The following is a 27,660-nucleotide window of genomic DNA, read 5'->3' as shown; positions in this document are numbered from 1 at the left end:
ACAATTCCTGATTCCCAAGATCCCATCCAGCCCTGCCCTCTGGCACTGGCAGCCATTCCCTGCCTCCTGGCCCTGCAGTTTTGATGAACTTTTGATGAACTTTTCACTTCTATTGATCAGAAACACTTGCGAATGTCTGCCGCTAATGAACTTTTTTTTCTATTATTTATATTTTTCTATTAATTAAAAAGCACCATCATTAGCTTCAGATTTTTCAGCATAATTTAAATACTGGAACAGTCTTTTCGTATGAGTAACTCAGACTGTTCAGTCTTCCCTGGAGGAGGAAGGGAGCTTGGTGAACCTCACTCTCCTGGGTGAGCTGCATTTTCTAGTTCCTGAGCACTGACCAGATGAAAAAGAGCTACATGGTCTTAATGAACTTCCTAACATTATACTCCCAGTATTCCAGCTCAGGATAGATGATGTGCTGCAGAGAAGAGCAGGCAAAGGAGGAGAAACAGCCAAACAGCTCCATCAGACTGAAATTATATCCCCAGGAAAATCAGATACAGGAAAAGGCCACCTGCCAAAAATTCCTCCTGCTAGACAGACCTTGGAGAGGCTTTCTAAACCCATTTATCCAGTCCTAGAATTCCATGACCATGCAGGCTGTTAAAAAAAATTGCCACACACATTTGTAGGTAGATGCAACTGCATAGATGTAGCAGAGATGATTTATTTTTCTCTTTCTATTAAAATCAGCAGCTCTATCTCTAGCAGAGCTGTACAAATAGAGTTATTCCAAGCAGACTATTTTGCAGACATCCTGTCTGTTCTCCAGACTGAGAATTGTCACTGCTGCGCTGCCACAGAGCTGATGGGATTTGGAGTTGCCATAGTGTTAAATGTTTCTCCTGTGATCAGGAACTGCTGATTTAAATGAAAGTCTTGAGCCATTTTCTCTCCTCTGTATTTCACAGTCATTTCAAAGTCATCATAGACAAAAAGGTGTAATGATACCGTGTAACAATGTATTTAAATGAGCTTGCCATGATCTGATTTCAAGGTCAGAGCACACAAACAGCCTCTGCTTCCCGCTGCTGTAAAGGACAGGACATGTTGAGGACCTTCAGCCATCCAAGTTATATTTAATGAACATGTACACACGTTCCCTTCACAGTGCTTTCACAGTATCAAAATGCCTGAGCTGAATTTTGTGTCCTTTCAATGTGCACAGAATTCCAGCTCTCATGGGCGGGATGATTTACTTCAGTAGTTGTGACCAACGATGTGAGGCACAGCCAGGTGAAGGCAGGCCAGGATCCATGGGACTCTAAGGCACTTGGCACTTGTAAAAGATTTTGAGTATTTACTTCTCAAATTTATCAGGATTAATAATTCTAATTCAATGCATTTTCCTTGTCACTTGCAATGAGTCAGTTCCTAATTAAATGTTGTTGAAAAAGATGAATTACACTTTTACATGCTTAAAAAGAGAGTAGCTAATATGTCTTAATCTAGATGTGAAACTTAGAACAGTATGATCTAATCCCCCTAAATACTGTTGTTATCCAAAATCATTCTATGATGAGTTAATTGTCAAAAAAGGAGAAGTATTGGAAAATGAATGATTGACATTTAACCCTCTAACATGTATTGGTATAAATTTTATATTCAAATTACATGGAATTAATTTGCAGAATTAATCGTTTCCCTTCAGTGGGGAGGCAATGACACAAGAAACAGCACATCTCTATTGACAGATCAGAAATTCATTAATTCTTCTTCTCCCCTTTGCATTGTAGCTATTCCTGTTTAAAAGCTGTAGAAATGCCCTATTTAGAGCTCTGCCCAGCAGTAGTGACTCCCATCTCTTTTTGAGTGACAATGATGAGATTTCTGTCATGCCTTGCCTCTCCTACAGGGCCAGTGATGGGATTTTTTTTCCTGGAAATCTTATTACTGAATGCACTGTCGTGGTCTCAGATGGAACTTTCAATCAGAAAGGCAATCAGAAGGTTTTCCATTTGTGAGTTTTCCTACAAAAGAGCTTTGCTAAACTCTCCAGTGTAGCCTCTAACTCACAGAGTGCCTTGCCCTGAATTATGTGGCCCCAGACAATGCCATGATCCATGTTCACAGCACCTCCCTGGCTCCCAGGACTGGGATGTACACCAGAAACTGGCTCAGTTCCCAATCCCTGTCCTGGTGTTGGATCTGCTATGGCAGCTCAGAATACCCTGGCACCCAGAGCAAGTGATGAGTGAGCTTGGTTTTTCTTGTAGTGAGTTACAGAAATACATTTGATTTCATTGAAATCTCCAGGACAGCTTCTTTCCTACCCTTAGAGGACTTCCCTGCTTAGTTCAGCATTCTGCCAAAGGTTTTAGATTCAGTTATTCAAAAGCATTTTTGTTTTAATGCAGTTTAACTTAAATGTATTAGGTACTTTGTGAATTTCAATAAAGTCTTTATAATATATCAAAGGTATTAATGCATTAGTTGCCCACAGATACACTCATTAAACCAAGTCATGCTGCAGCTAAAGCAAAGTCAGTGTTACCATCTAAAACACAGGCAAAACTGGGGATGATGTGTTAAAAATTCTTTGTTTGCAGAACAAGTGTTATTGAGGAACTTTAAGTCAGTGGGTTGTTTTAACCAGCAATGCTTTAACAAAAATCATGTGAGGTTGTTTTTCAGCACGGTGCAGTGAATCAGACAGTCATAACTCCTGTGCTCCCATCACTGTCAAAATTCTACAATCACTGTCAAAAATAGTTTCAAATATTCTCCTTTTTTTTTGTTTGTTTGTTTTTGGTTTTTTTTTTGGTTTTTTTGTTTTTTTGTTTTGTTTTATTTTGTCTGTATTCAACTAATAAATAAAAGATTTTGGAGAAACTACATTCCTCAAAAAATTATGAAGTTATTCTGGCAGATTCACTTCTGCAGTGCCCAGGTAAACCTGAAAGAAAAGCAATAACAAGAAAAGTATTTATAAAAATATATTTCACAAAGTAGGAAACAATACAGGAGTTTCTCTGAATACAATACATGGAGTAAATAAACGATAATATAGCTTCAAAACAAAGTAGAAAATTAAAATGATTTGCATGTAATACGTAGTTTTCTTATACAATTGCTACTTCTAAATGGCAAGTTTGCATTACAAATTGAGTATGCTTGCAGCTTCTAGTGTTCTTTCTCTGTGTGCAAGAGCCCTGGTGCATCACTATGAATATTATAGAAAAAAATGCTAATAACAGAAGCAGTAAAATTATGTACACACTGGTTCCTGCTCTAATACAGTGGAGAACTATAAGCATGTTTTTTTACTGTACTGTGTTATGTGTGGATTTCTAAAAGTCTATAGTTTAAATATTCACATGAACCAGTTTACTTCCAGCTGTTTGTGCTTTTATTAAAAACACCAGGTACTAGATTTATGAAGAAGATATAAAACTGTCAAAAGTTTTCTCTGGCAAAGTTTAATTCCTGCCAGCATTCTCTTAAAATTCAGCTACTGCAAATAGACAGGGAACTGCTTTAACCTGCAACAATTTGTCCTTTTTCTTTTCAAAATGTACATGTATGAAACATTCATTATATATAGAAAAAAAAAATCTAACTGATATAATTTAGGTTTTTTCATAATCTTACTCTATAGATTATCAGTCTTAATAAATAAAAGCAGTAATGGACATCAATAAAATATTTATTTCAAAGATTAAACAAATAAATTCGATCTTTAGCAATAAAATCAGCAATTCTTTCATTTATGTAAGTCCATCCCATTTCACAGTTTTTTCTTTCAGAAGACGAAGCACAGGGTTGATCCTTCTTCTAGAAAAAAAGATCCTTTTTTGAAGCAAGGTTTTGCAGCCCTGCCTCTGAATCTCTACACATTAGTAGTATTTATTACCCATCACTGGAATGGATTAAGAACATGTGAATATTTTAAGGCTTGACACAATATTTAAAGATGATATTCAGTCTGTGGTTGCGTGGCCAACAATTACTGTATGTACAATGGATGGTCACTGCACAGTAGGAGCCAGTAGGAATTGGCAATGCTATTTCTGCTCAGCATTGCTAAGAAGACCAAGATATTGCTTTGAACATTTCTGTGGCAGGATCTTTGTTGGCAATGCAGAAACAAACCTTTAGCTTTACACATACTGGGCAGGAGCTACTGTTCAACAGCAAATCCCTGCAAGTCCATTTCCTAAGAGAGCACCAATTTCTTTTTTGTTCTTTTCAATTCACTGAAGATAATCAAAGATCCAAATCTCCATCTTCAGAGTGGTCAAGTGAATATCAAATATCCAAAGACTTCTAGACACTCCACATACTTTACTTCACACTCCACAAGACTTAACCTCCTAACATATACTTTTTTTTTTGGTTCAACATTACAATGTAGTTGATTTTATAGATGACTGGCGCTAAACTTGCCTCTAAAACAAAAAGCCACATTAGTTTTAACTAACAGCAGTGGCCCTAGAATATTACATGATCATTAAGTCAACAGGGAAAAAGTTTGTAATCCACTGTCAAGTTTCTTTGTCACTTTCTCCGACTGAGTAAAGTTCTCCGAGTCTTTTAAAGCGAGGACCCCATTCACTGAGGTAGTCAAAATTCTGGTCTGAGTCTGATGTGGAGGACTCCAAGGAGCTGAGGGAACCAGCCGCTGACCCCTTTCCTTCATAGCCATAAATCTGGATAGAGTCATATGGCGGAGCTGTGGGATCATTATCAGCTTCATGAAGCCTCACATTAATAAATTCATCAACATCAACACCATTAGGAACAGGTGCAAGACCCTGCCTGGGCATAAACTGAAGATCAGGCTTAATATCCTTACGAGGCAAAAACCCATTAATTCCATCCGGATTTTGCAAAGTTGCAATGTCAAACGCTTCTGTATCTTCCTCTCCACCTCCTTCGTCATCGTAGCGAATGATATTTTCCCTCACATCTTCATCATCCTTGATGATAAGAGGCTCATTCTTATGTCTTCTTAGTGTCACAAACAGCACCACAATGACTGCAAAGAGAGCACCACAAGCTGGTTAGGCAAAACACTTCCAATCCAAACACCACATGGTGAGTGCAGCTGGGGAAGGTGAGAGGGGCTTTTTGTGGAATTGGGAGTAACAAGGGTGAAAAGGTGAAAGACCTATGACTCCAACTCCCTTCACATGAAGGAAATTTGATCAGAAGCTCTGATTAGTCACCTAGTCTTTTATTATCAGCTCATATTTACATCTGAAGCTCAATTTTACAGAAGAAGTAAGATTTCCCATACTTCTAATTTTGAGCCTCAACTTTTCTCTTTGGAAGTGAAGTCGGGCTATCATTATTCACATAGTATATAATGATCTACATTAGGGATGGTGTTTTCAAAAGTCAGAGGGTGTTTTTCTGAAAACATAGCCCTAATGGGAGAAGAAATCAGTGTTTTTCTACCTGTTGCAAGACTCATATTATATAACTAAAAAGTGAGTGAGAAAATAAGTGAGAAAGAAAGAGCTTAGCTCAATTTCAGAATCATGGACAGATACATAAAAAACTCCAAATAGGTTATGCTTGTTTTTGCAGCTTCATGCTAAACCCTCAGCTGCTGATGTAAATCTCAGTCACAAAGTGAAGCTGCAAAGTGCAGAAATAGGACTCTACTTTCACTGTTCTCTCCCTCGCTTGATGTTGTATACAAATGTTTTATGTTTTATTAAAATATATATCACAGTGTTTATCTTGTAAAGCTTTAGTGTCTCTTGTGCCATTACAATCCAGAATAAACTCATAATAGAAATATACAAATATAAATATATATAATGGAAAGAGATAAAGCTGTAAGAAGGCATCCAAAGGAGGGAGCTGGGGCTGGGGAAGGGCCTGCAGGGGCCACCCGAGGAGCAGCTGAGGGCACTGGGCTGGTTCAGCTTCAGAGGAGCTGAGAGCAGAGCTCCCCGGGGCTGCAGGGACAGCACCCAGGGAATGGCTGGAGCTGGGCCAGCACAGGCTCAGGATGCAGGGCAGGGAAAGGTTCTGCTTCCCCAGAGGGTGCTGGCACTGCCCAGGCTCCCCAGGGAATGGGCACAGCCCCGAGGCTGCCAGGGGTGCACAGAGGGGATTGTTGGGGGGTCTGCGCAGGGACAGGGGCTGCGCTGGGTGAGCCCTGTGGGTTCCTTCCAACTCAAGACATTCTGCGATTGTCCATGATTCATACAAATCTTAGCATTTCCAACAGATCCATTTTCCATCAGGTGTAGTCCACACTGTGTTCACCTTGCTGCTCTGATTTTCAGCTTCCCACCCCACACGCATTCATTCTGTAACCTGTGTGTGACTACAGAACAGGACTCTGCTCTCTCTGCTTCTGCCCAGCTCTTGGGACGTGAGGGATTCATTCAGTCCCGCCAGCACTGTCGGTGCTGCTGCACCTTGTGCTGGACTGGGCCTTCCCTCCTCCTCTGGGAACCCCACAGCTCCTTCCAGCGCCCAGGTGATAGCACAGGGTTAAAACGTTTCTACAATCATGGGAATTGTACACAATAGATATTCAGGAGGGGTGGAAAGAGAGGTTGGGCCTGGTAGGCTCTGGGAACGAACACTGGGCTTTGTCTTTACTGGATCATGTGAAACTGCACCTGCATAATCATTATATGATGAATGATATGATTGTTAAATGTGATGATTGTTTGGTAATTGAATATGATTATTGTTTATTCCTAACAAGAATCATGAGAAACAATGTTTGGGGGGACCTGATGAAAACTACAATTCATGCTTGGATAAGATCAATGTATACAATAGAACGTTATAGGTTTAATAATTAATATGTAGTCATATAATGAAAAGGGTATAAAAAGTGTCCATCTCGAATCGTTTCAGAGTCAGCTTTGGGCCTGTGCCCCTGATTCCCAAGCTCTCTGATAAAGCCTGTGTATAACCACATTCCGTGGTGGTGTGTTTGTGAGGGCTAACGCGGGCCCGAGCGCCGTGTGAGGCGGGCACGCACCGAGCAGCAGGATGATGCAGGCCAGGATGGCGATGAGGGCGCCCATGCTGAGCCCGATGGGCAGCACGTAGGCCTCCACGTTGCAGGACTGCACGGTGCCGTCGCTGCTGCAGCCGCAGACGCGGATGGTCAGCGTGCCCGTGCTGCTCATGGGCGGCGTGCCGCTGTCGCTGATGACGATGGGCAGCAGGTACACCTCCTGCTTCTGCCGGCTGAACCCGCTGTGCTTGGCCAGGATGCTCAGGGTGTTGTCTGCAAAGAGAAACCGGCACTGCCTCAGCACACAGCCCTTCCAAAGCGTGTTCAGTGTCACAACTGGACATGGAATAAAGATGCTCGACTCCAGTCAGCAGGCAGAAGAAAATCAGAAGGCCTTGTTACAATCCATTTCAGACTTTTTATAACCCGCTGCACTAAAAAGATACCATGGGTCCACAGGTTTGTGGAGTCCCTTGTGCCCTTAAAGGAATTCCCAACTGCCTTGCCTTGGAGAAATGAAGGTTAAAGATATCCCTTCCAGATATAACAAAGTCTTCTCCTCCATGGATCTTTGCAAACATTGCACAGTCTGCCCCTGGGTTTCCCAATGTCCATCACTCTCCCATGTCCCCTTTCCCTGGTCCCCCACTGGCTGTGGGGCCTGGGGTCCAGTTTCTGTCTTCCCTATGGCCACTTGCCCCCTGCCTTGCCCCCTGTACCACCCATGAACCTGAGACAATATATAACTGAGAAAAATGACAATTCCTCCCTTTTGGCTCCAGATTTCGCTTCAGGCACATGGAATAAACCTCGCTGGAACTAATCTGGTGGCTGAAGGCCCTCTTCCTCTCTTTGCTTGAACTAGCCAGTAACGCATGTGGATATGTGGCTTGATTACTTTGCCTGAATTGCTTTGCCTGAGGCTGACTGAGATTTAATTAGGCTGTAGCTATACCCAGAAAAAGACACACTGTTACACAGGTTGGACACCTCTCTCCATTGGTTAAGTAACACAGGCAACACCTGCGAGAGAAGTTGTTATGGGAAGAATAGCTATTTACACAAAGCTGCTTGAGAAAGGAGAACCTACTGAAAGGTTTCCCTTGAGAAAGCTAGCAAACTCTCAGGCTTCTGAAAATTGGGTCCACAGCTCAGGAAACCTCGAGGCAAACGTCCTGTGATCTCCTCGGGCCAGCAGCATGTGGCACAGGAATGTCTGCCCTGTCTGTCCAGCTGCCTGAAGGAGTGCAATATATGCATTTTATTGTATCACATGGTGAGAAGATCATGATGGCAATCCCTTATTTCTCCTCTGCACAACACTACAGGTATCTTCCCATCATGATTCACCATGTTTTTTTTCAAATCACACAGTCTTAAAAATCCAGCCAGTAAAGCAAGAGAGAAGTGAGATGTTAAAGTAACTCAAACTTAAAGCACATTCACCAATTAACACAAATCTTCCCTGCCTTACAACCACAAACTGCACATTTTCGACTGCTGTGAAAGATTCTTCCTTTTTATATAAAGACAAAAGAAAAGCTAAATGCATTAAAAGTTGGGGGTCTAATTTTAAGTGCTCTAAACATTTATTTGCCCTCAATGAAGACAAGAGAGCAAACCAGGCTGTACCTCCCATGGAGGCAATGAGTCTAGGACATTCTTACCTCTGCACACATGCAGAAAGTTAATTTTAGAAATGCAAAGAGGCATCTGACTGCATGGCATCCTACACAGCCACAAGGTTACACAGTGAAATCTCTGAGAGTCACTCAGTTCTCAGTTCACCATCAAATGAACACAAGTTGATTTTTCTTAGGATAATCATACAGATTTTAATTTTTAGTTATAAAATTACAGATTTGAGACAGTTATAAAAACATACAGATATCAATAATCTTGTATGTGTCATAGTATGGTATAAACCATCATTAGTGGCATATCAAATATGCAAAAAATTCTGATTTCTTTATATACTTAAATATTTCCTAACTTTTAACTGCTTTATTCTGTAGAATAAAGTAATAATTAAATATTAGACATTATACTAACAGAGTACATGTTGACTTGCACTAGTTTGCTGTTTGTGTTTTGTTTAATAAAAAGGTTCAGAGGCACAGAGAAGAGGAATGTGTGTGTGTGTGTGTGTGTGTGAGTGTTGCTGTGGGATCCAATGACAATTTAAAAATAAAGCTGCACATCTTGTTTGGAAGAAGGAGTTGAGGTTCGTTTTCCTGATGCATCATGAACAAAAGAAAGCCTCCTGATATTTTATGCTCTAAAATGGACATGTGCAATGCTAAATGTCATTCCATGGAAGGAAAGAAAACACTGGGAGGGCTCATATGACAATAGTTTTCTCCTGAAGATCAGGTCCCTTTGCACCCAAACATTCTGTGATTCTGTAATTTTCTATCCCTTCCAAAGCAGAATCACCTAACAATCACATTTACTTAGCCTAGAGAGAGTCTTATTGTAATTTATATTGCAGAGGATGTAACCATTTCAGCTTTTTAAATACATTTAGATTACGCGACACTTGAAGGTCAATCTAAAAATTAACCCCTTCATAAAGCAGAATAAATATGGTCACTTCGCAGAACAAGAAGTATTTCTAATGATTTTTTTTTTCCACAGGAAACCTGAGGTTTTATCTATTCCAGTTGGAAACAGTCACATCAAAACTGATGGCACCCTGGAGCTAAATAAATAGTCTAGTTCTTCCTTGTGCCCTTTTTAAAATGAAAGGAAGCATATGTGTTTACTGAAGACAAATTTCAAGTATAAGCTCTTAAGAATTCTGACAACTCAAATAGGACCAAAGTCCCTGATGACACCCAATGTCACATGTGCCAGCGTGCTGCAGTGGGAAAGCCACGTGTGTTTGAACTCACACATTAATTAACACACATTTGGAAGTGAACAAGTTAACACACATGTGCAAGTTCCAATGCCACCCTTGATCTCTGCAGGGGAAAAAAGGGAAAAGTTATGTTGGGAAAATAATCCTGTAGCTCAGTTTCCCTGAATATGGGTGCGTAGAGCTTTACCAATGTAAGAGTGACTATGTGATGTGTAAAAGTTTCTTTTTTGATCTGATAGCTTTCTTTTCTCTCTCAGCACCCCTCCCTGTTTTCAAATACTGGAAAATAAATTCATCTGTCTGTTGTCATTCTCCTCCAAAATTAAAAATATCCTAGCATAAAGCTGCATCCTTAATCCTTTTGCTTTAACATTTCAAATGAGAAAATAACTAGGTGGTGCTCAATTTCCAGCTCTTTGAGACAAATCCCACTCAGAGGTGTCACATCTGTAGTCATTTATTCCGAACTCCAGAGACTTTTACAGTTCTATTACACAGTTCTCTAAAATCTGTACTGCCACAGCCTGTTCCTTCCTGTGAACCTGCTGCAGTCCTTCTCTGCCCAAGCTGGAGCACAGGATTGATGTGCTGAGCCCAACAGCCCTGCACTTTACAGATATGCAAAAAAGGGAAGGCACCTGCTTCAGGAAGGAACAAAAAAAGTGAAGCTGCACTTGTTGGGAACAGCTTCAGATCCCTTCCATCCTCCTGAGATGCTCACTGCCATCCTGTCTGCTGCAGAAAATTCTAATAAGCCAAAACCAGAGTACAACTGAGTAAAAAAAAAGGAAGAATGTACTCTAAAGAGACAAACAGAAGGGGACAGAACACGTGAGAGGGAGGAGAGATGGAGAAAATAAAGTGCCCATCAGTGAAGCTTTATTGAGTGTAAGAAACCACCTGGTACCAGTAATGAGTAACTTAAATTATCAATTCAAGTTCAGAAGTAATGAGAGAAAGCAAAAGAGATGCAAGATAGATTGGGATATTAACTGTTAGTTAAGTGCAAAATAAGTTGCAATGACTGGACAGTCAGAACTATTCAGAAGAGATCTCAAATGGGGAGAGGAGAATATCTTTCTGTTCTTACAGGTGGCTTGTGTGGTTGGGTTTTTTTTAGAAACCATATTTGACTAAAAGTGAACATGTTATGCCTGGAAAGAAAAGAAACTGAGAAGCAGAAAATAGAAAAAGCAAAATGAAATGACCAAATTGTTTTCCCAATGGGTGGCAAGTCCTCCATTTGACTTGGGAATTTTGTTCAGCACTAAATTCTTTCACCTTCATTGCTATGTCTTAAAATAAATATACCTTGCTGTTGCTGGAGATGTGGCTCTTGAGTGAAGAACAATGACTCCCTAGCTGACATTTTAGTTGGTTCCTAGAACTTGAAGATAAATCCTAGCATCTGATCAGCAATAAACTCAGTTTATCTGATTTGCCTTCTCCTTTTGGTGGACATTCCCCTCTCCTGGAGCGGACAAAACAGCAGGAATCTCCTCCAAGAACAACCTCCAGCACTGCTGCATGAATTGACTTGGCAGCAGGTGCTGAGCAGGAGAGGGGACAATCGCCTTCCCCACATCTTCCCAATTAACCCACTGATCCTTCATTAGAGCACTGCTCGGGTTGTTTATTTATTCATGGTACTTTTAGCAAAACAAGGAAAAGGACGTGCAGAAAATCCCCAAATATCTCTGTTCATAGAGCTCTGAGCTGTCTGCCAAAGGCAGAGACACTGAGTGTATTCCTCCAGTCAGTGAGGCACATCCAGGAGGGGCTTTGACATTTGGCAGCAGAATGAGTCTCCTGGAATTCTGTGCCCTTCTCTGTGGGGAAGGGCTGGAGAAGATCATGGAAATGCCTGAGCCCTATGAAATGCCCTCTCTCTAGTTATGTATCAGCCACCCAGGATGGACCAGTGTCTTGGGCTGTAAATGCAAGATGTATTCTATTCCCATGGAACTGGTTGAAGAGGTGTTTTTTCCTTATCTCATAATTCCGGGGAGAGGGGGTGGGTGTCTTTCTGTTAATGGGCCAGTTAAAACCAGCTGGGGCAGTGTTCTTTATCTCTTCCTGACCCATCCTCCCTCCAGGGGATCTCTGCTGTCCATGGGCCATCGAGGCTCACTGCAGGGCTGATACAATTCCATCATCCATGGGAGATGCTCCACCCAGGGGAGGAGCCCAGCATTCCCACCTGGATAAACCCTGGCATTCAGAGCCCAGCACAGCCTGTGTGCACTGCATTCCCACCTGGATAAACCCTGGCATTCAGAACACCAGCACAGCCTGTGTGCACTGCATTCCCACCTGGATAAACCCTGGGATTCAGAGCCCAGCACAGCCTGTGTGCACTGCATTCCCACCTGGATAAACCCTGGCATTCAGAGCCCAGCACAGCCTGTGTGCACTGCATTCCCAGAGGAAGACCAGACCCATCTCAGCACCACTAGACCCTTCTACAGGATCATCTCTGCTCCAACAGAACCACATCTGTCACTGCAGGAGGACTTGACTGGACTGCTGCCAACACCCTGAGCAACAGGGTGTCAGGTTGTACTGACTCTGTCAATGTTTTCTCTTTTTTTGTTTGTTTTTGTACTACTACATTTTCATTTCTTAATATTCCTAGTAAAGGACTGTTATTGCTATTCCCATATCTTTGCCTGAAAGCCCCTTAATTTCAAAACTAATAATTTGTAAGGGGGGGGTTTACATTCTCCATTCCATTGGCAGGCACCTGTCTTTCCAAACTACGACAACCAGGAGCTGCATCCTGTCCTGCAGGCTTCAGGAATGGTGGTGTAGGATCTTAACAACTGCTATAGCATCAGTGTCAGGTCAGAAAAACACAGCTCTGGGCATGCACAACTACAGCTCAGAGCTGGAGCTCACTCCTGCCTTTCTTACACATAGAAAATCCTGGTGGCTCAGCTCCCTGGCTGACTCTCAGTCTCTGGAATTCACAAGCAGATTGTTGAAATAACAATGAAAGAGACTGTTTTGGGAATATCTCCCTCCCAGCTGGAACAAAGAATGACAATGCAGGTCTTGAAAAGATGTCCAGTGTGGTTTCTAGACAAAGGTAGTTTGCATAACCACAACAATTTACCACAGGGCCAAGCGATTTCTGCAAATTCCCCAACTGTTCTCAAATCTCCCAGATCTCTTTTGAAGCTTTTGGATGAAAGATTTTGAGAAAATATAAATGCAATCATTTTAGTACAAAGCTACTTCTGGATTTTCTGGATATGAGTGACTTAATTGGCATCGACAGCAATCAGGATGTGAAATTAGCAGGCAGGAGTCAAGTCCTTCATCTCCCACTTTGTGCAAGAAGGCATCTTGCTATTTTAAGCCAGACAATAACAGAACAAAAGTCAAAATCAGAAGCAGTGAGTTTGCATCCAAGTATCATTTTCTCTGCACACATTATTGCAATTCCCTGCAGTCTCTAACATGTTGAGATCAGTGGAGTTCCCTGCTGTGACACCTTACACCTACAGAACTCTGCCTTTCTTTTTTTATTCCTTTTTTAACGTCCTCAGAAATATCAAATAATTAATGGTATTAAGGACTTTGTGGTAGAAGTTGTTATCTATTCTGGATATATTACTTACGTGAAGAAAGAATTTTAATTGGAAATTCTACATCTAGAAACAGCAGAATGACAGAAATATATGTTTCTTTCTGTGTATTAGAGCTATCTTTCTGTGTACATTTTTTAATCTCAGATTCTTTGTAAAATAGAGTTCTTTGAGACAAGTAGAAAAGCAGCAGGAATATCCTTACTGTGATAAGTAAGCTTTTTCTGATAAGGAAAAGACACGGACAGCTCATTCATCTCCAATCTCTGTTCAAAACCAGCATCTGTTCTTAAATAAAAACCCCAAACTTGAAATAACAGAGCAATTGAATTATTATCACCAAGGTTTCAGTGGAAAAGAGCAAAATACAGGCAGAAAACCAGAGCACATAACAATTGAAGGAATGTGAGCTCTAGAACACTTAGCAACCAGCTGCAAAGGCACTAGAAGAGAACATTCAAGAGAATGCTGATGCCAGTTCAGCCTTGTATGACCATTAATAACCATAATTAATATGCATATGCCTCTTGTAATAATTAATATTCACTTGTGGAGACCTTACTATGTCAAACACAGATTTTTAAAAGATCATTTCTAACACTGGTATTTTTGTTTTTCTTCAGAATTTAAACCTAGTGACAGAGAATTGATGGATGACAGGAAGATTCCAATCCCCTTTTTAGAGCTTGAGAATAAAACTGTCAAGAGATACAGAGGAGTCTCAAAAAGTCACTGTGTAAGTCACCGTAATCATTATTCTTTTTGAATACTTCCTCAGTCATATTTCCTTTCTGTGGAAAGATTGGAATGCCAGTGAATGCAGCCCTGCCAAGCTACTGCCCACAGTCCCATGTGGGTGTGCTAATGCCCATGTTTCAAAATTTCTCTTTTTCCTTTTTGCAATTACAAAATCTCTGGGAAAGAATAATACTGATCTCATTTCTGATCCTCCACAAGAACCAGAAGTGGCAACCCCAAGCACACCCTCATCCATGTTCACCTTGTAAAAAGCCACTGCTCACATCAGGCCCTGAGCTGAAAACTGATTTGTTTCAGGCTCCACTGTAGTACAAGTAGGAAGCATCAGTTTCCTACTTCCAAAAGAATGAAATTAAAATGCTTTGTGAGAAACACCCATGTAAGACAGGGCTTTTTTTATTTTTCTGCCTTAGGCTGGAACACGTTTTAAAGGACTATTTGATTAAAAGGGTGCAATTGTAAGCTTGTATGTTATAAATTTTGCAATAGTTAGTAGCTGAAAAAAATCCCTATTTGTTCATTAGAACTGCTATAATAAATTTGTTTCGTGATTAAACTTAGTGTTTTCAACGTGGCTGTATTTATAAAAAATACATTTTTATTATAACATATATATATATATATGTATATTAATATATGCAGATACACAACTGTGGCATGTGTATTTTTACAGCTGTACCAGGCCTTCCTTGATGACTGTCTCCAACAAAATCGTCTTGATCAGCAGTTTACAAGAAAAAGGACCCTTTGCCTAATCTGTAGGGTAAAGGCATAAATGTTCTATTCAAACAGAAGGCTTACAAAATGATCTGAAAATAAAGAGAGGCCATTTTTACAATGTATTTTCCTGATTTATGATGGCCAAACCATATGGGCACTGAAGCATCCACTGGTGTTCCAAACCGACCTGCTTTTCATAATGCCAAAAATTTGTGATGTCTTCAAAAAAGCAGATTGATGACTGCTATCAAATTTGCTAGCAGACATCAGGTTCAGAAGAAAAAACTTTTTTTCTCATAACAATTCAGCTGATTGATCAAATTCTCTTTCCTGCTCCACAGCAAATTGCATTCCATACTGGCATGTTTAATGGCAATCCACAAAGCATTGCTACAACAAATTAACAAACACCTGAATGATTTAGGGTTTTTTACAGGCCAGGAGTTTCTGCAATCCCTTAAAACACCAATAAGAACACAGGGAAAGAAAAAATATTTTATGTGAGAGAATGTAGTGGTAGAAGAATAATTGGAAAATGTCACATATTTTGTATCTTTGATTATTTTCTCCTCTTTACCAGTTGGCTTAAATAATAACAGTTTATGCCAGAACTGAGCAGCTGAATCAACTAATGAATAAAAAAACCTAAACACATTTCCATGTAGTCCTTTGCAGAAATAGAAGGTACTGCTGGGAATTTTGAATCGCGAGCAAAGTAATATTTAATCATGTATACATCATTCTCATATGTTAAAAATTCTTGGAAAGGGGAATAATTATGTTAGTACTACTGTGTAATACAGAACTTGTAGTAAATAAATTCTTGACAGAAGGAAAAAAAAAAAAGCCAGACAAATTAACAGCAAAGTGATGATGAATAAGCATTTCCTCCTACCTTTTTCTTTGAAAATGTGAACTTTAGATAATAGTCTGTATAATTTCTAGTTCTATTCCTTTGGAAAAGTCTGAACTTTAGATAATTGTCTCTTAAGTATTCTAAAACTTTCCTTTGACCTTTAGGACAGCAGAGCTATAATCAAACATAACTATATGGTCCCTTGCAGTCTAGCAGCAACTCTTGTATTTTGTACCTTGGTTTTTTAACTCATTGAAGAAAGGACAGAAAATCCTTGCTGAAGAAATAATGATGTAGAAGCACACATTGAGTCTGAAATAATACCAGTTTTATTGTTAATGGGGTAGAGAAATAATCAGGACATGGTACCTCTCTCTCCCTTTTTAATTTACAGACACACAGAGCAAGTCAAGGCAGGAAATTTTGGTGTCTGGGTCTATTTAACCTCCACCTTGTCTGAACTGCACCCAACACACCTGACTGAACCTCACTGACTCTGGTTTGTCCATTCACCTCCTCCAAAGCCTTGGTGTCACTTAGGATGGACACTCCCATCATGGGAAGCAAATCCAGTCCGGTGAGGGTGTGGGATGTGCTAAAACAGCAGTGCCTTTTGCCTCTCCTTTTTCTCTCCTGTACTCAAGCAGCCAGTCACAAAGTTGTTTACTAATAATGCCACTGCTTTGACATGCTTTACTTAATTTGGATCACATCAGTACATGGCACATGCACTGAATGGTACATCTGTAAAGTGTAAGAATTAATGCAGGTTGCCAAGCTCTGGTTTAGAAAGAGAGATGAAATGGCTGTCAAATGTGCTCAGCATTAAAAATACATTATTAACACAGCAATTTGCATAGACTGATGGATCATTTTTGAAATCTACATATTCCAGTTAATTCTATTCTCTTGTTATTTCAACCAAAAAGTTTCAGAAAGTGAAACAGTGTTTTACAGTGCTTTGATAAAATAATGCCTATATTTTGCATTTGAACCAAGAACTTTCCAGTACTGTATTACCACATTCCAACAAAAATGCTGCAAGGATAAATAAAAAAGCCAAGATATCCCAAGGCTGTGCCATCTGCTTTTCTTTGCAGGGATAATGGATTCTCAATCTTCCTATTAATACTTATTTAACAAATGCAGTGTGGGAGGAGAGGCTGGTGGCAGACAGGGATCTGAGCCCCTCCAGCCACAGGGACAGGGACAGCTTTAAACATAGCACTGACTGCGTGTTCTCTTCTGTGTAGAGCTCTGTCTCTATCAGGTCCAGTGAAATTCAGAGTGCTTTTGGGAGGTGATGGAAAAGTTCCATGAACTCCCACCCATGTTCTTCACCTTCCCCACTTCACACACATTCTCCAGCTCTTACATCAGTGACTTCTAGGTCTGAAAAAGTTCACAGACCTCGTGACTACAAAGACAATCACAAATGTCTGAAGTGAATCTCTCCTTCTACAATGTAAACCGTGAATATCACAGTAAAAACCAGAAAATTTAAGTAGGAACCCTTTGGGTCTTAGATGTGATGTGTTCTTGCCATTTAAGTAATTTAATATCCACTTTTCCATGTCATGATAATCACCTTTTCCATTCCAATTCTGTGCTGAATGTACACAAGGGCTTGGTAAAGATTTAAAACAATTTACCAGTAAATCATACACCAGCCCTTAAAAACTAAATCTCTAATCAGACCTATCAACCATATTGAAGTTTTGTTGCCTCAGTAAAAACCAAATTCCAGACCTACCAGTGAATTTTTATTATGCCACTTACTTTTTACATAATGTCCACTTTGAAATACAGCAGCAGAAAGCAACCAGCAGATTATAAAAACAGCAACCAGCATTTATTGGAATGCTGCCTATTTGTACTGGTGTAATAAAGGTCTTGTCAGCACTTCCATTACAAAATGCCAATTTTCAAAGGTTTATAACTCTGACATAACAACTTCCTATGAGAAGAAATTTAGAATGTGGACTCTCTGCCAAAGAGCATTGAAAGTTAAATACAGCTTATGTTGGCTGGGGCATTTTAAGTCAGAAAATAAATTAAAAACAATTCTGACTTAACATTTTCTTGAGCTGGTGCCACTGAAAAAAAATGTGGCTTTGATAGTAAAAAGTGCCAGATTCTGCAGTTCTTATACACGCAGAACTCCCTTGAAGTTCCCTGAGAATAATTTCTGTGAGAGCTCTGAAGGAGTGCCATTATACATTTTTGTAAATGTCATCAAGAGTTATATTAGCTTTTTGTAATTTGAAAGACTGAAATGTTATGGTGTAACATTGCCCCTGGGCACACAGGCAGCATGATAATGACTTCAGGAAGACATTCTGATATGCAGATTATATATAACAATAACAATTTGTTATCATCAGACCATTAATGGCAGTAATTTAGACCTCTGTCTCACACCCAAAGGATTCACATGATGCCTTATTACATGCACACCTCTCAGCTAGGATGTGATTCCCATGGGGAAAACTCATGGCCTTTTGAAATGCAGGGAAGAGCAAAAGGCATCCAGAGAAGGAATTCCAGTGAGTGAAAAAAAGCCAATTACCCAGCTATAGAGTGGAATAGTTTGAAAAAGTTTTCAAGTGAAACATCCCAGATTCTCTTTGGAATATTTCTGGACATGCCAATATTACATGGAAAAGACCTGGAACAGCCACAAGTTCCAGGCTGGGATACACAGCTGGACTGTGGAGAATCAAAGCAGGATGACACACATATCTGAATTTAGATTCCAGGCCCAGGAAATACTGCAAGACCCCACCTGTGCTCTGTGCATGGTGTGACACAACAGAGAACCTGGAAGGAAGGAGCCAGGGAAAGATGTCAGCACTCAGTTCTGCCTCACTGCAGAGATATTGCAAAGTCAATGCTGATGTGGGTGGGTATATGAAAACTGCAGCACCAGCTCAGCAGCTGTTTAGACTTCTCATGTAATCATAGGATGAGTGAGGTTGGGAGGGAGCTCCAGAGGTTGCCTGGTCCAACCCCTGCTCACCACAGCTACCCAGGGCCCAGGACTTTGTCCAGGTGGCTCCTGAGTATCCCCAAGGATGGAAGTTCTAAAAAGAGTAAAACATTTGTATTCACAATTGAAATGTAGCTGTGACAAAACAAAAGACATCTTATTCAGTGCTTCTTTCCATCCCATGAAGAGAAGTTATGAGGTATAAATATATAAAGGATCTGTAAGCCGAGAGAACACCTTGCAAATGGCTCCTTGTTGTCTTTTAATTTGTGATGAAGAGTCTGATAAAGTAAAAGTGTTTAGGCAAAAAATACAAAGCATGATCACATAAAAATATTAGTAAGAGATGGGGATCCTACTGGCAGAGGAAAATACATCTCAATACTCCAAGAAGACCTCTGTGATCATGAAGAAAAAACATAAAAGGTGAGCAGAAAAAAAAAATAGTAGATACTTTGAGAAAGTTATGTTTCCTTACTGAGGAAAAAAAGAAAAAAAAGAAAAAAGAAAAAAAAAGAAGAAGAAAAAAGATTTAAGAAAGATAATTTTTGTTTAGAAAAAGCTATGGTCAATATGAATTTTTGAAGCAGGTGGTTCTGCTAGACAGACTGTATTAAAATTCCATAAAGTTTTTAGCAACTACATCTTTTGATCTTGCCTGTTGGCACAAAAAAGGCACAAAATAAGAAGAAGTTGATTTGTTATTTTTTTTCTTCATTTAAAAATAGAAAATATTACTACAAAGAAGCTGTAACAATGTGGATTAGATAAAGATGATACAGAAGGAGATGTCAGGTGTAGAAATGAGTCTGAATTACCTCCCTCTGTTTTCAGTATTGCAACTCATATGAAAGATACCCCAGTGCCTCAGGTGCAGCTGCCACCAGACTGGGCTCCACCATCTCCTCCCCTGACAAGCACATTCCTCATGTTTCCTGTCTGGGACTTTCAGAAGTATCCAAAATACCCCTCCCTTAGAGCACTCCTGAACTCTCAGCCTTTACCTGCCCCTGGGGAGCTGCTCTCAGCTCTGTGTGTTTGTACAGCACAACTGCAGCACTGTGATTAAATGTTTTGTCCAAATTCACAAGGAAACCCATAGCCAAGCTAAACAGAAGTGTTCCAAACTCCAGAACAATTCCTCGATCAAAAATCCATCACTCCTGTAGAGTGCTCTGAGATCACAAGGTCTTAATCTTCGTTGGGGGAACACTGCATAGTTTGCAGGAGGGTCACATATAATGGATGAAAATGTTATAGGAAGTGACAGGACCCAGCTAAGCAAGGTTAGGGAGCAACAACTTGGAAAATGCTACATGAATTAGTTTTATTTTTTTTATTATTTCCAATTACCTATATTTTAGCTTCAGTTTTAGGTTAGACTGAATGAGAGTTTCATAACATGGCACAAACAAAGCCAGAAAGTTTTACCTGTGTTTATAAAAGAGATGTGAAGTTGTTATGTCATTAAAGAGAAGAAAAAAATTCAGTGTTTATGTTCAAGACAGCCCAATATTCTTAGAACAGAACAGAGAACTTTCATCAGCATTCAGAGATTACTGTTGGTGCTCCTTTTCAGGTTTATGACTTCAACACCAAACTCTACTCAAACCTCCACCGAGGGGACTTCATTCCTGACTTAGCTCTTAGAGTCAGATGTAGAAAAAATCCCAAACCTACAGATTTACACTTCCTGGTTAGGCATGTACACAGTCCTCAGCCTACAGCCAGAGTGAACTTTGCTAGTCTGAGCCCAGGGTTAGTCAGGCCAGGCTGGGGCTCAGCCTTTGTTCTCTGAACATGGGCAGAGAGCTCCCACTGCTTCCCTGGTTCCTGCAGCCGGCTCTGCATCCATCGGTTACCTTTGGAGGATCCCACCAGCTCTTGCTCTTCAATGCCATCAAGCAGACATCTGGTCCTTTTCTTCAAGTTCTATTTATCTCTCCCTAACAAGCAGCCTTATTATCTCACTTCAAACAGGGGCCCATCTTCACTCCCTCTCTAATCAGTGCTGATTACCAAGTGTGCACATCCCATCATTTTAGGAAATGCAAACTCTCTCCCCAGACTAGACAGGTCAACTGTTGCATTTCATTTCTTTGCTGCGTTTGGCTCAGTGTGTAAGATCTGTACGTTCATCAAATCATGTATTCTACCTCTTCCCTGCCCTCTGAATGGATTGCCTTCTAGGCAGATTTATTATATAAATATTACATGCTAATAATTACATAAATATGTCACTAATTACTGGCTGCTTGCCAAATAAAGTACGTCCTAATTAGACAGAATTAAATGAAGACCAACAAAGTGACATATTTTACAACAAGACCACCCATAAAAATTACAGAATCAGGAGTTAATGGGAAAATAACCTAAATGTTACAAACCCCCCTAACCAACTAAAAAAAAAGTTTTGTCTCCCTTATTCTCTAAAGGTTGATATCAGAAGGTGTAATAAAATATAATTTAAAAATGTCTGTTTCCTTCAGTGTGTCACTGCTGTATTTGCTGTGACAGAGAAATACAACCCATTCTTAAACAGTCACCTCATCAAAATGAGTAAGGAGGAAATAAAGGGGTATGTAAAACAGAAAATATAAAAATTATTTGAGCTCACCAGACAGGTTCAGGAAAATGCAGAGACACAGAATTCACATAATAGTCAATGTTCTGGTCACCCTGTAGGAACAATGGCTGTGATTCCAACACTAACTCCCTCCTTGTGTAAAACACTTGTGGAATTGGTTCAAAACAAGATGCAAATTAGAACATGATCTGAGCTTTTTAAGCTCACATTATAATGTCACTTCTGTAATAGTTAATCAGATAAGCCTTAAGGCTAAGTGTGAAAAATCAGTACCTCCTATTTTTAATGGAGGATCCGTGTGCAAATAGTCAGATATGACAAAAGGAGATTTTTTCCTAATCAAAGGAAAAATTAAGAATTCATAGGTGATGATTCCTGTTTCAACTGTTTTCACTTTCAGCCTTTTTATTCTTTCTCTAGTAGAACAGTGTTGGTGGTCTTTATATCTTTACTGTAACTGAAAATTTAAAATGAGACTCCTATCTAGTTTCTCATTAATTGACAAAGTGCAATTAGAGCAAGTAATAAATTAATTCCTCCTCAACAGTCTGTATTTAGGATATGACAAAACAAAGAGATGTTCCATAATGAGAGCAACCAAAAAATTTACAGAGATGAAGGGGAAGGGGAAGGGGAAGGGGAAGGGGAAGGGGAAGGGGAAGGGGAAGGGGAAGGGGAAGGGGAAGGGGAAGGGGAAGGGGAAGGGGAAGGGGAAGGGGAAGGGGAAGGGGAAGGGGGGGAAGCAGAGGGCTCTGCAATATCCCCAGGGAGGAGCCTGCACAGCCCCTGGGCACAATCTGCTCAGGGCTGGCACTGCCCAGGGCAGAAGTTGTGCCTCCCGTGCAGGGGCAGCTCCTGGGCTCAGCCCCTCCCCATTGATAAATTCCAAGGAGCTGGAATTGTAGATCTTACTGCTGTTAGTGGAGAAGTTCTGCACTCAGTAGGAACACCACCTTTCTGCCTGTTAGGCAGTTCAGTCTTGAGACCTTGATTTAATGTCTATTTTCCCATTATGTGTCTGAAATTAAGTCACACTGAAGATTCAATTTGTTCTTCTCTGCTATTTCTTTCATCCATGTTCCACGTTACTACTAAACCAGACAGCTTTTCAAGCTAACTTACCGACCAAATTCTTTCGCTCTCCTGTTTTGTTTCCACAACCTTTTATCCCTTACTCACTCTTCTTTAGATTTATTATGAAATTAATGCAATAAACTGGGAAAAGAGAGCTAAGGACGTTACACTTCTGAGCTTGATGAAACTCCTACAGCAGGAAAATTCACAGCTGTCGAATCCATTCCCTCATCATGAGTAAGCACTGTCATGCATATGGTGCACAACACTGACCTCAGATCTTTTTCACTCAGATTGCATCTGGTTCTCAATTAGTTTGATTTATAAAATGAAACATAATTGACGTCTTGGCAACATTCTGTTGCTAGTAGCACAAATAATAAATTAAGAACGAGTGAAGTAAAAGTCTCTTTAGTCATGTATGCATAATGGCAGGCTGCATGTATTTGGAATTAGCCTGGGTCTCATCACTCCCACTGGATGCTGTTTGGGCCTGGGTCATGTTTGCACTAATGCTCTGCAATAACTGTGTAATTGTGGTTGATTCAAATGACCAAAAAAAGGCAGTGTCTGAAAGGATGGGATGCTGTGGGAATTAATCTGATTTTCCAATGTGCATATACAACCCATCTGTAGCTGTCTGAAAGTTTGCATTTGGGAGGCTTGGGAAGAAGTTGTCACCACAGAGCTAAACCGAAACAGGACAGAAAGGTTAAACAGGATATGGAACAGAAGCTCCCAGGAAACACTTTGCCAGTGCAAAACTGTAAAAAATACAGAGGTGCTGGGGAGAACAGCAGAGCTGAAGAGGAGCTGGAGATGCCTGGAAGAGGACAATCAGCTTACCAGATGGCCCCCTCGTTGCTGGTTCATTCATCAGGTTGGCCTGTCCAGTCCAATGAAGACTTGATGGATCACCTCTGGCTTAGGGTGGAGGAGAGAGGGAATCTGTCTGGAGTCCTGCATCCTGAATACAGGAGAGGGGTGAATGAGGATTCAGATGGACAGAACAGACAGAAGGGTGGCAGGGTGGAGGAGCTGGCAGCTGAGTTAGCCTCTGAAGGGCTGATCCTAGCTCTCTGTTTCAGCTGTGTGCACCAAGGAGGAGTCACCTCTTTAGCCTACTGAAGTGGTGAAAACACATAAGCACTGTAAGAAGCTTAAATCACCCAGACAGGGCTAAACAGTGTTTGCAGAAGAACTGCACTGAGTCTTCAGTGGTCCTAATCAGAAAGGGGTCTGGAAAGAGCAGTGATCTGCATGCAAGAAGAAAGCTGGGAAACACAGCAGAAGCAGGTGTCAGTGAAGGACAAAGGACTGGAGTGGAAAAATGCTGCCTTCCCTCCTACATTAATGCAATCACTTCAGAAAACAACAGCACAGCCATCCCTGCCAGGGAACTTGTTTTAAGTCTCACTCGACTGATAGTCAACATCAAGGAAAGGCAGAACTTCAGAGAATAACAGAACACAGCTGATAGTAAGGAAGGTAAAGAGAGAAGGGGGAAAGGAAGCAGAAAGCTATCAGCAGAAAGGAACATACTGAGAATATTGTCACCAGCATTCTCAGCTAGGTGGGACTAACACTGCAGCACCATGGAAAGTGTAGCCTTGCTAGGAATAGTAGAGAGGAGTCAGATATATCACTTCAACTGCAATGTGAAATCATGCAGTGAAAATGGAAATGCATCCACTGCCTGGCAAGACAGAACCTCTGAGCACTGCTGGAATGTAGTGAGGGGCCCTGGGAATGTTATTAACTTGGAACTCTACCAAGTCTTCTAGAATTTGAGAATAATCTCAAGATGTCTAACACTGATTTGCTCCTCACTTTCTCACTGGGAAAGGGCTCCTCTCTCTCAGTTGTTAGGTGCAGGCTGTTACTCCACAGGATGACATTACATCTCAGAATTGTCAGGCATGCAAAAGAAAATTGGTTATTTTTCTCACAAAGGATGATCCAGCATGCTTTCTGATCCTAACCAGTTTCAGACAGGTGAACTGTCTAAGGACCAGGGGTGAAGGAACCTGAGTACAATAAACAGGGAACTGCATGGATTATATCAGGGATTGCCACTTGCCAATGCACTGGCTCCAGCAAAGCTCTTTGCAGTGACTGAACATCACTTTTTGCATATTAATGGAGTGGAAGCTTGAATCAGTCCTTTCCTCTCCGTGGTGTCCCTGCCTGCTGGCACAGGGAGGGAGGTGTGGCAGCACAGTGTCCCCAGGTCCCCCCCAGCCCCTGGGATCCTGACACACTTTCCAGCAGCACAACAAGGCACACGAGGGACATAATGCTTCAAAGGGGGCTCAGCAGTTTAGGGTAACTTGCAGACCATCAGTAGGATGTGTGACTTCAGGCCTGTAAATCACATTTTGTTTTTAGCTGAGAAAGGCAAGAATGCATTGAAAATATAATTAAGCATTTTCTGGGAAAAAAAAATTAATGCCAGATTATTTTTAATCCACAGAATGACAATGTTTCATAGACCTTAGTTACCTTAACCATCACATAATTTGTTTTGATAATACTTAGACTTTCCTACTCAGCAAAATAGCATTTTTATTCTTTGTTTTAATTTAACGTACAAGTTCTAACAGAAGCAAACAAAGAACTTATTGAACAAAATCTTTCAACCACATTACAGAGGAAATATTCCACTAATTTTGTATTAGCAATTTCATTACTAAGTCTATTATTCATAAAAAAAATCAATAAACGGAGGTTCTCCTGACATGCACCAGGTTATAAAAATGTTGAACTTTGCTATTTAAACAACTCCAGTTTAAATGCCATGCTGAGAGAAAGATTGATAGTATGATATTTATAATACATTTTTCACACTATGAACACTCCTGGAGAAACATGATGTGTGCCTGTGGATGGCAGATCCTGACACACAAGTGCCAGATAATAGGGTACTTTGTGTTTGTTATTTTTTAATACATTGCAATGCTTTATTTTTAAATCTGCTCCTTTCACACTGCTTGCACCTTGTTATGCAAGCATTCCTTGTGATTTCTGGTGACAAACCCACATCTATTAAAAGAAATGGTGATCAATGCTTTTTCCTGGATTATCCCTCATATTCCTTTACATCTTCTGGATGTTATTCCATACCACTAATACTGACAGATGGTAGAAAAATAATAACTTATAAGCAAGACTGAGCACATCACTTAATTTGAAGAAAAGCACTAACAAGGATGTGATTTGGTATGTTTTGTAGTTTGAAAGTCTAATTACTGATATATAAAAGGAATGAGGACGATAATTAAACCCATTAGAGATACAGAAGCATGTGCTTTCCCTCGAGCAGTGCCATTGTGGAACACCCTCTGGCACGTGGCAGCTGGGCCACAAAGTTTCCCCAAATTGCCTGAAACTGCAGCAATGTGTGAGGATGTGCTGCTCACGTCCAAGGGACTGTCTGGGTGCTGTTTTCTGGATGTTCACTGCACATCCACCCAGAAATGATGGGTTTAATGATGTCCTTGCTCTGGCAATTTGTACCTGGGGTCAGGGGATTAACTTTGAAACTGGGCAAAGTGGAAGGAGGGCAGTGAAACAGAGGAGTCACCTCAGAGCTCTCTGAGGGATGTATTTGGAGAGAAAAGTCAGTCAAAAACCACCGAAGGAACTTCAGCTGGCAGCTGAGACAATGGCAGAGAGACTTATCCAGAAATGCCGAAAGAAACTGTTTCAGGGAAAGACTTATTTTAACACATGAGAGTTACTCTGGTGGGAACAAAAGACTCACCCTCCAGGTATGTATTTGACAGATGCTGCTAAAAATACTTTCATGAAAAAAGATGGGGAAAAATCCAGGTTTTACTGTATTAAAACCACAGTGACAGAGAAGAACTTTAAAAAAAAAGTGATAATAATTCGTCTTATTATTTGGTATATGTAAGAGTGTTTGCATGTAATTGTTTTCCTCATCTATTATGAAAGTTTAGAAATATTTGGTTTCTAATGGTAAAGAGGTGATGAAATATAAATAATCCATAGTATGCAAAGGCATGCAAGGCAGTGATTGAGGTGATGGTAGCAAGCCATTTCCTTTAAAACACCTGACACAGTGCCTGCACTTTCAAGGCAGCACAAGGAAGATACAAGCAAGATTTAACTAAGGAAAAAACCAAAGAAATGGACATTTAAACGTGATCACTCTTGGAGCTGTTGTAGGTATCATAGATGTAATAGACTAAGCATAGCTGAGAATAAATACTAAGTTTGTTAGAGAGAACCAACAGAACAGTTCATCCCTTAAGAGGATATATAATGCTTCAATTAAAAAAAAAAAACAAACCAAACAAAACAAAAACATTTTTACTATGTGCTCACCAGAATCAGAAACCCAATTCAGAGCTCAACTTGCCAGATGGACATTGGACATTTGAGGGAGAGAGGAGGCTGATTACTGATAATCAGCCTATTACAAGCCAAATCAGGCCATTGGATTTCTGCAGGAATATGAGCTCATGGCATTAAGGTTCTTAACCCAAAGGTAAGCCCTGCCCATGGGCCAGGCAACCCCAGGACTGCTCTGCTAAATAAGCCTTAGAAGAAGCATGGAATATCCCATTTATCCAGGAAAGATGCATCGCTTCCCCTGTCAGAAGAATCACTGCATCCAAAGGCACTGTGGAACATTTAATTTGGGGTTTACTCCATTAGGAAACAGGTTCTGGCATCGGAAAAAGGGAACAGCAATGGCAACTTCTCGTGGGAAAAACTTTGGTCTCTTTATGGCAAAGACGTGTATGGTAGTTTTTGACAGTAAAGACTGCATTGGCAACATATCAAAATGTTTGCATGTGTGAAAACACTCCTATCACAGAATTCTGTTCTCTCCTGAACAATCTAAGGGAACCTGATGAATTCAATGCTGAAAACAGGTATTGCTGTGAGGGTGTGGATTGGGATGCAGCAGATCCATGAACTGGCACTGGATCTTAGGTAATGCTCTGTGAAGACCATTCACCTGAAAAAAAAGGCTGTCAACAAATTCTAATTCCATTTCCAGAGGTCTCATTTCAGTTTTCTGTCGCCATGACAGTACAAAATCCTCATCAGTTGTCTAAATTCCTGTCAGTTTTTTGTCATTTACTGTGAGCCTACAGTTTTTTTGGAATTCAGACTGTCTGAATTCCAGTCAGTCTACAACACATTGCTCGAGTGTATCAAGACTTGTCTAAACATCAGATATTTTAATCTGAAATCTGAGGTTTTTCTGGTTTGAAGTTTCTCAGACACACCACACAAACCAC

The 27,660-nt window shown here is 40.4% G+C and overlaps 1 protein-coding gene across 3 annotated transcripts in view; it reads right to left on the bottom strand.

The window, feature by feature from the left end:
- Window positions 1-1,499: 1,499 nt before the first annotated feature.
- Window positions 1,500-27,660, bottom strand: part of CDH8 (cadherin 8) — a 157,374-nt gene continuing 131,213 nt past the window's right edge. The window contains exons 2-4 of one of the 3 annotated variants that reach the window (XM_063410637.1): window positions 23,231-23,351; window positions 6,968-7,219; window positions 1,500-4,990 (exon numbers count right to left, since the gene is read on the bottom strand). In XM_063410637.1, the coding sequence (XP_063266707.1) occupies window positions 4,497-4,990; window positions 6,968-7,219; window positions 23,231-23,261 (777 nt within the window). In that variant the 5' untranslated portion in view covers window positions 23,262-23,351 and the 3' untranslated portion in view covers window positions 1,500-4,496. Of the gene's footprint in view, window positions 4,991-6,967; window positions 7,220-23,230; window positions 23,352-27,660 lie in introns of those variants that run through there. The other 2 variants (XM_063410636.1, XR_010082060.1) reach the window with 2 other exon arrangements.

Source organism: Prinia subflava, chromosome 13 (genome assembly GCF_021018805.1).
Source record: "Prinia subflava isolate CZ2003 ecotype Zambia chromosome 13, Cam_Psub_1.2, whole genome shotgun sequence".
Taxonomy (NCBI): domain Eukaryota; kingdom Metazoa; phylum Chordata; class Aves; order Passeriformes; family Cisticolidae; genus Prinia; species Prinia subflava.
The sequence above is the reverse complement of the archived record's forward strand: the minus strand, read 5'-3'. Positions and strand labels throughout refer to the sequence as shown.